The sequence below is a fragment of the Phaenicophaeus curvirostris genome, chromosome 2, assembly GCF_032191515.1.
Source record: "Phaenicophaeus curvirostris isolate KB17595 chromosome 2, BPBGC_Pcur_1.0, whole genome shotgun sequence".
Classification (NCBI taxonomy): Eukaryota; Metazoa; Chordata; class Aves; order Cuculiformes; family Cuculidae; genus Phaenicophaeus; species Phaenicophaeus curvirostris.
The window spans coordinates 15,104,960-15,114,225 of record NC_091393.1 but is presented as its reverse complement, the minus strand read 5'-3'; the positions used below and the strand labels follow the sequence as shown (position 1 = coordinate 15,114,225).

The 9,266-nt window shown below is 43.8% G+C and overlaps 1 protein-coding gene across 1 annotated transcript; it reads right to left on the bottom strand.

Annotated features, from left to right (window-relative positions):
• Window positions 1-657: 657 nt before the first annotated feature.
• EEF1A1 (eukaryotic translation elongation factor 1 alpha 1) lies at window positions 658-4,283 on the bottom strand. The gene is made up of 7 exons (XM_069851358.1): window positions 4,061-4,283; window positions 2,936-3,115; window positions 2,517-2,813; window positions 2,114-2,264; window positions 1,698-1,954; window positions 1,276-1,510; window positions 658-1,060 (listed from the first exon to the last, which is right to left on the bottom strand). The coding sequence occupies exons 1-7, from the start codon at window positions 4,202-4,204 to the stop codon at window positions 936-938; spliced, it is 1,389 nt and encodes a 462-aa protein (XP_069707459.1). The 5' UTR covers window positions 4,205-4,283; the 3' UTR covers window positions 658-935.
• Window positions 4,284-9,266: the final 4,983 nt, after the last annotated feature.

Below are 9,266 nucleotides of genomic sequence, written 5' to 3'. Positions count from 1 at the left end.
TAGGAACATCCTTAATTAAAAAAAAAAATAATCAAGAACTCAAGAGCCATGAAGCAGGACAGTTACAAATAGTGTCTTGATGGGAGGGGAGAGGAAGCACTTCAGCTGGAAACAAAAACCAAGATGCTAGAGCTGTGGGCCATTCCTCCTTCTGAACAAAATTTCTTTTCTAAATGAACTACTGAATGTCTTAAACCGTGTTACAAAACTTACATGTGTTTAATCTACACATCATATAATCTGTTCCTGCTGGCAAACAGAAAAATTTGGGTACAAGACTTATGGGAGCCAGTATCTGATCTTTCATTTGATGCTTTTTTGATGTTAAATGTGGTTTCATTTGTAACTGTTCCTTCTTCCCAATAAAATTTTCTTTAACTCAATGCATCACAAAATGCAATATACCATTTGCTGTAACCTGGTATTTATGCCACCCAATCTAAATATCATCTTTAAAAGAAGCACCATAGAATTATTTTTTTTTAAGGCTTAGATCAGTTAAAAGTAACTGTTCAGCTGAATTTTGCTCTTCAGAAACAAATCTGAGGATTTGCTTTCAACTTCTGAACATACCCTGGTAACATTCATCCTTTCTGGTCCCACCAAGACCATATGTACTTTTTTCTATGAACATTAAACCCAAAGAACACAGAGACATAGCATTGAACTTTTGTTTTAATGGTCTCAAATTCTGTGACAGATTTTTGGTCAAGTTTCCATTTTAAAAAATTTATTGATTTTAAGGACTAATAACTTAAACTGCCACGAAACAAATGGTCCACAAACATTCCTTTCCTTCTGAAGCTTTTACGATGCATTGTAATCATTAACCAGTCTTTTACTATTAAACTTAAATGGCCAATTGAGATGAACAGTTCTGAGACCGTTCCTCCACCACTGATTAAGACTGAGGTGGCAGCTGATGTACAGAATTTTCATTTAGCCTTCTGGGCCTTCTGGGCAGACTTTGTGACCTTGCCAGCTCCACCGGCCTTCTTGTCAACTGCCTTGATGACACCAACAGCAACCGTCTGTCTCATGTCACGCACAGCAAAACGACCTGAAAACAGAAACATTGTTTTATGACTTTTGCCTGGGACTATGTATCTGCAGCATTACCTGCACGGCAACACAGTAAGTGGGCAAATCCCACTCTAGGACAGTAAACAAGGATGGGACAGAGACAAAGAACTATCTAGCAAGTACCCAACACACTGCTGAGGGGTATTATCTCTTCCAGGGGTTGGAATCAACAAATTTTAGGAGGTGCCTTACCAAGAGGAGGATAATCAGAGAAGCTCTCAACACACATGGGTTTGCCCGGGATCATATCAACAATGGCAGCATCTCCAGATTTCAGGAATTTGGGGCCATCCTCCAGCTTCTTGCCAGAACGACGATCAATCTTCTCTTTGAGCTCAGCGAATTTGCAGGCAATGTGAGCAGTATGGCAATCCAGCACAGGAGCGTAACCTGCACTGATTTGGCCAGGGTGGTTCAGGATAATAACCTAGAAAGCAAAAAAAAAAAAAGCCTAGTTAAAACCAGGATAGTTTTCAATATTGCCATCTCTTATGCAAAGCCAGGTGATTTCATGCGATTTTTTTCAAGCTAATCTACTAGCAAGAAAGAACAAGACTAGTACTTGACAATCCAGAGCTACAATTAAAGCATCTTCAAACAGCCACACACATTACCTGTGCAGTGAAGCCAGCGGCTTCCATTGGAGGATCATTCTTGCTGTCACCAGCAACGTTGCCACGGCGAACATCTTTCACAGACACGTTTTTGACATTGAAGCCAACGTTATCACCAGGCAGAGCTTCACTCAGGGCTTCATGGTGCATCTCAACAGATTTCACCTCAGTTGTAACGTTGACAGGAGCAAATGTAACCACCATGCCTGGCTTCAGAACACCAGTTTCCACACGGCCAACTGGTACAGTACCAATGCCTGCAGAAGAAAAGCAACACGTAGTTCAGTTCAAATACCTGTGCTCACAGAAAAAACATGTGAAACGAGCATTCTAAATTTTCCACTTGAGTAAAATTCTCAGGAAAACAATTTCATTTCTGTGGCTGGCAAGTGAGAAGCATTACAGAGGGCACGTACCGCCAATTTTGTAGACATCTTGAAGAGGCAGACGCAGAGGTTTGTCAGTTGGACGAGTTGGTGGCAGGATACAGTCCAAAGCTTCAAGGAGGGTGGTGCCACTGGCATTGCCATCCTTGCGGCTAACCTTCCATCCCTTGAACCAGGGCATCTGTAACACAAAAAGCAATCTTAGTCATTTTAATGGTAAAAGACTAGAGAAGACCAAGTGGTGCATTTTATTATCATCTCTGTACACTACTACAGAGTAAGAACTCATTAAGTGCTACTCATTAAGTGCCAGGAATTTTGACCTCAGCACTTCCAAATACAAATACCAGAACACATGTGTTTTTCTATTGCTTAATTTATCTCAATAATCATCCTAGTTTAACTTCTTAATATGAACAAATGTTAAACCTACATTAGAGCTTGGCTCCAACATGTTGTCTCCGTTCCAACCAGAAATTGGCACAAAAGCTACAGTGTCTGGGTTGTAGCCAATTTTCTTGATGTAAGTGCTGACTTCTTTGACAATCTCTTCATATCTCTTCTGGCTGTAAGGCGGCTCGGTGGAATCCATCTTGTTGACACCAACAATCAGCTGTTTTACACCCAGGGTGTAGGCCAGAAGGGCATGCTCACGGGTCTGCCCGTTCTTGGAAATACCAGCCTCAAACTCACCAACACCAGCAGCAACGATCAGGACAGCACAATCAGCCTTTTAAAAGAAAGAATAACCCCTTATTATAAGTTCTTGCACACGTGTCAAGCTATTGGGGAAACCCCCAACCAAGGAAGAACCTGCCTGAACTCCTCTAGTCCTTAGTTGACTTAACATACCTGAGAGGTTCCAGTAATCATGTTCTTAATGAAGTCCCTGTGTCCAGGAGCATCAATGATGGTGACGTAGTATTTGCTTGTTTCAAATTTCCACAGGGAAATATCAATAGTAATACCACGCTCACGCTCAGCTTTCAGCTTGTCCAAGACCCAGGCGTATTTGAAGGAACCTTTGCCCATCTATGGATTAAAGAAGACACCAACTTTGTAATTTTTTTTACCCCTTTTGTCTTTTAAGGAATACACATTTGCGCTTACTTTGCAAAGATCACACACTGAGTGAAGATCAAAAACTAAGAATAGTAAGTGGCTCAATACTTAAAAATATCACTGCTTGTAAAACAAGCAACAAGATACACTTGGCAGTACTAGTGAGAGATGCCAACTGTTTTCAGTTACTTAACTTGTTGACAGTTTAGCCCTTTTGAAAACTTGTTAATTGCAGTAACACATCTTTAGGATGGATCTCTTAAGCTTAAGCATTACTATCAAGTGTCCTCTACAAACTAAAGTCCTGTTACTAATGCAATCCCTGTGATAATCAACATTTTAAGCGCCACTCAGCCTAACATTCACTACAACTCATTCTATGACGTGCTTATTAACAGTTAACATCTACTTAACAATATCTATTGTTATTAAACGGGGGAAAAAAGATGAAAAAAAAGTATGATCAGTAAGGCCTTCTTCAGGTTCAAACACCCAAATCCATACCTTTACTTTCAGGTGTAAACCTCAGAGCATCTTTTAAATTTTATCCTCAACTACATACGCAAACACTGAAGCTTGGAATGCCACACTTAAATTAAGATTCCAGACATAAATACGCAGATGCAGCTTTATGCTACCTTCTTCTTCCTGGGTTCTATAATTCAGTTTGAGCTTTGCAAACGAATGTAATGGCGGATTCAACACTTCACAACTTTTTCAGCTCCCGGGACAACTGCCACCCAGCTGCCGCCCTGTGGCCACAGAACACTTGCGCACTTGTTCAGCTACCGGGACGATGGCAACCAAACCGCCTCCCCGTGGCCACAAAACACTTTGCAACTTTTAAGTTTTACAATTAAGTCGCTATTCACCGCTGCACCCCAAAATCTCGCTGAGCGCCATGGGCCCACGCACCTCAGCGGCTTCCTTCTCGAACTTCTCGATGGTTCTCTTGTCGATACCACCGCATTTGTAGATGAGGTGGCCGGTGGTGGTGGACTTGCCAGAGTCGACGTGGCCGATGACGACGATGTTAATGTGGGTCTTCTCCTTTCCCATTCTGGATGTTCCTCAAGTTCTTTTCCTTCAGCGAAAGAATCGACACCTAGAGGGTTCCCCAGAAAGGAAAATATCAAGTCAGGGCCCCCAAGGCCAACGGCGCACCCCACCCCATTGACCGCGAGGGTCCCGTGAATGGGGGGTTGGGGGAAGATTTCGCGGTCCCACGCGGTGAACGGGGGCAGTGAACGGGGCCCCGCCCCGGGGCGCCTTTGGTCCCGTCCCGTCAACCCCCTCCAGGGTTCGCGTTACCCGGGGAAGGGGCGGGGGGGGCGGCGGCGCGGAGGGCGGGGCCGCCCCGCTCCTTTGTGTGTGACTCACCCCGCCGCGTCCTCCATTTTGTGGCGCTGGCGGCAACCGAGGAAAAGGCGAGCGGCCATTTTTTACACTCGTGCCACGACCCCCCTCACCACTCCCCCGCCCTCACAACCGCAGCGCCACCAGCCATCCGCGCGTCCCCGCCGCCTCCCGCCCGGCGATAAAAGGGATGAAGGGGGGGTGCGAGTGAGGTGTGAGGCGGACAACCGCTGCCCACGCTGCACGGTGTCGCCGATCGTCGCCCCAGCACCGGGGGTGGGGGCGTGTGATCGATGAGGGTCAATGCGCTGCCAAGCTCACATTTTCCCGCCGGCCACAGTCCCCTCACTCAGTGTCCCCCTCCTCCTCCTCCCCCCACCCCGTCGCCCCCTGCCGCCTCGCCCCGCCCCTCCCCGGCCCGGCCTGCCCCGCGCGGGCCCCGCTCACCTGCAACGAGGCGGCAGCAAACCTGGAGCGAAAAAGACCGACGGCGTGAGCGCCGCCCCTTATATACCCTAGGAAGGGGGCGGGGCTTTGCGGGGAGCACGTGACCACTCCCGGCGGCCCTCGCGGCCACGCCCCCTCCCCCCCCCCCACCCCCGGAGCGGTCAAAGGGCGCTCCCCGCACCCCCACTCCAAACCCACGTGGTGTCGCGGCCCCGCGTGGGGGCGGGGGAGTCCCCGGGGCGTTAATGGCGCTTCCGATTAGGGGCTGGGCAGTCAAATCTATGAGATGAGAAACATTCCTCTTAAGTCGTGGCATGGCTTGGGGTGGAAAGGACCCAAAGCCCATCCAGTTCCACCCACCTCGCCATGGAATCACAGAATGGTTTGGGGTGGAAGGGACCTTAATTCCACCCCCCTGCCATGGGCAGGGACACCTCCCACTGTATCAGGCTGCCTGAGGCCCCATCCAACCTGGCCTTGAACACCTCCAGGGATGGGGCAGCCACAGCTTCCCTGGGCAACCTGGGCCAGCGCCTCACAACCCTTAGCGGGAAGAATTTTTTCCTAGTATCTTCCTGCCCACTTCCAATTTACAGCCATTCTCCCTCATCCTTTCACTCCATGCCCTTATACAAATGCCTTTCCCAGCTATGCTGGCCCGCATCAATTTGTTACTTGCTCAGGATTATGAAATACTAGGAACCCCCAACTCATAGGGTTGCAAATCTCCCAGAAACAGAGGTGGGGAGGGAGAGGGCAGCAGTTTCAAGAAGCCTGTTACACCAGAATAAGCAACAGCATCATTTGGCTTAAAATACTACTACTAATATAAAAAAATAAAATTGCTTCTTTTTTTCTTGTACCATTGGAGAACAGAAACTGACTCCGCTCAGCAAACTTTGGCACAAAAATACAAATCAAGGCAGAAACACCTTAAGCAAAGATGTGTCTGAGATGCAAATGTACTAAAGAGAATCACTTCAGCGTTCAGGGTATGCGCCTTCTGCTTAAGAAAGCCTGACTGTGATAAGTGCCCCCGTGTTCTTATTTTCATATGAGGGAACTGGCAGCCTTAGCACGTTATTTTTGAAATCATAGCAGTGAGGAGTCACGAAACAGCTCACATCAGAAAAAAAAGCCCTCATGATTCCATGGGATTGTTTTCTGATTTACTCAGACCTAACTGATGTAAGAAAAAACATTAACTATTCAACACATCCTGTAACTTTTTGAGAGAAATTAAGATGAGATGCTGAACAAATATTTATGCTTGATCTTTTAAAATGATCTGCATGGAAGTAGCTTGCTATTCAAAAACAAACAAAAAACAACAACAAATTAAAAAAACCAAACACCTCATGCATCTACACTCTCACTTCACTCCAGCTTTCTGTAGCTGGAATACAGACAGCATCAAATTTACTACAGCAAAGAGCCTTAAACTTAGTATTTCATGGACTGATATGGAATCAAAGCGTTTCCACAATATCTGGTATTTCTCCCCATCTTCAGAAAAAGCACACATTTTGTAAAAAAAAAGGTGCTTGGAGAGGTATCATGCTAGAGAGGAGCCTCAGTTTACATCTTTAACACAAAAAACCAGTTTCAGAGTAAAACCTGCAAAAGGGTTCAGATATCATTAAGGTTCAGATATCCTAGGTTTTAAGAAAGAAATAAAGCCATCAAGTTCTTTCTCTTCCCCTCCTATGTTTTTAGGCAGAGATTAGTGGCAGGGGTTGGGGCAAGGGAGATGTGGTTCAGCTTTCCTCAGAACTAACATTTAAGGGCAGTTATTAAGTGGGAACACTGTATATAAAGCCACAGTAATAGAAAGGCAGGAAAGGGGAGGTGTATGACTTTCTGCAAATGGAAATGCATTATCATAAAGTGATTTAACAGTTCAGGTTGAGGATCAAAGGGTAATATTTGGTAAGATAGCTAAGCAGCACTTTTTGGGTCTCTATAAAGCAAAGTCTGTTTGTAAACACAGCTAAAAAGCTTTATTACTGAGGATGGTTTGAAGGTAGCTTTTAAAATGTGTGTCTCCGTAGGGGATATTTTTAATGGACTGATCTGTCAAAGCATCCATTCTCATAAAAAGGTAGTTTAAGATTTTTCAAAAGTAGTCAATGACTTGTGCCTCAGGAGAGAGAGAGGAGAAAGGAAATGTGTTACTGGTTTCTTTCATGGCCCATACTGAACTGTGTATTTCTTTTTTTAAGGGACTTCATTTTAGAAGACTATTTCGTAAAGGCATTTAGAGCTATGTATTTCTTAAGATGGCAGTTTGTGTGTTATGTACGTAGCTGAAAGCTATCAAAGCTGAATTTGTTGGACAAACTTTTAACCACAGTCCTAGTTCAGTTCTACAACAGTTGTTTTTACCCCTCCATTTCTTTGAGTTTTCAAAAGAATTTATTATTCTCTCTTTAATCTGCCCAATACATGCTTTCATTCTCTTAACAACTAGTCTATATCTCTCATTATCCATTATATTAGTGGAATATTCCTATTACCAATCTCACAAATATTTATACAGCTGGGGAGCTTCAGATATATGAGTAGCCTCACATAATTCACTGGAAATGCATTCTGAAGAATCCTCTCAGCTAACACAGATAAGCATACACTGGACTAAATCTTGTATGTAAACAGTCTGTTACAAATATGAGATTTTGTTCATTTGGCAAAGCCAATCTCTTCGATATGAAACACTTAGAAAAAAACTGCGATAAGAGGTTTCAAGAAGTCAAGGTCTTTTTGGCTTTGGAAGAGTGCTTCTTAAATCCAGCCTGACCTTAGAAATAGAAGTACTTCGTGGGGAAAAAAAATACTCGTTCTCCCCTGACGGGTGGTGAGCATGTGCTAAACTGAAATAACCTATGGCCACATGTGCCTCCAGTGTAAGAACTGGTTCTCTAAAGAAGGGTTCTTTAAAGCATTTTATCGTATGAGCCTATAGAATAACCACCATTTAAAAAAAGAACCTCAGATAAAATGATATTAAAATGAAAGTTCTGCTATCAGTATATCTAAATATATAAGCCAAATAGTCTAACTTTTAAAAATAAACGTTAACTGGATTTTGGAGATCACAGAAAGTACTGCAAGATTTCATTTTAGCATGTGGCTCCAGCACATACAGTAAGTACTTATAAGCTTAGAACATGGTCACAGCCAGTGAAATCATGCTAGAAAATAAAAGATGTGCTCACTGAACATCTCTGAAGAATTTCAACTCTCTCCCATGTACATATGGGAGTGGCATCTTTTTTTGGTCAGACTCCTGCACAAAGAGGAAGGTAGCTAGCACACGGTATTTTAACTGCAATGAACAAGGTCATTCAGGAGTGTAAGCAAACAGACTTTATAAGCACAAGAACTTAAACATGGATCTGATAAATACAGTTTATTCAGCTCACTATATATGGACGAAGCGTTAAGATTTCTTGAGGGCACTTTCGGAAGGCGTGATGGAAAAGTAGTCCAAAATTACCAATAATAATTGGTGATTAGCAAAACCAGATTCTGATATACAGCATTATTATGTAATACAATTGGCCTTGTACTTACTGTGAAATGCTGTCTAAGCCCTATGTCACAATTACTATGGTATGTACATTAGTCCAAGTGTTCAGCATAAACTATTAGCATGAGCACACAGCTTTAATGCACTGATTCTTAATAGAAATAAAAAGCATCTACATGTCTTATGAAATCCTTTTCCCTACATGATCCTAATGCTTACTCTGGGATTTTACAATCATCTGTTTAATAAATAAAAGAGCAATTAATAGAATAATGGTGTTATTAATGTATGAAGAGATTAGACAAAACCTGCTTCAGAAAGAATGGTTTAACTCAACTGGGTGAGGTAAACTACTTCAGAGAAGGTACTTTGGAAAGTTATTTAGCTCTGTACTAGTAGCTGATATCTTTATATAAATGGAATTACTTAGCAAAAGGAAGAAACAGCAGTAAATACACTTTAAGATAGTGTCTTAGGAGACAGCTCAACATAAACCCCTCCATCCTTGGAAGTCTTTAGGATTTGACTGGAGGAGAAGGACCCGGGGGTGTTGGTTGACAGCCGACTGAACATGAGCCAGCAGTGTGCCCAGGTGGCCAAGAAGGCCAATGGCATCTTGACTTGTATCAGAAACAGCGTGACCAGCAGGTCCAGGGAGGTTATTCTCCCTCTGGACTCGGCACTGGTGAGACCGCTCGTCGAATCCTGTGTTCAGTTCTGGGCCCCTCACCACAAGAAGGATGTTGAGGCTCTGGAGCGAGTCCAGAGAAGAGCAACAAAGCTGGTGAA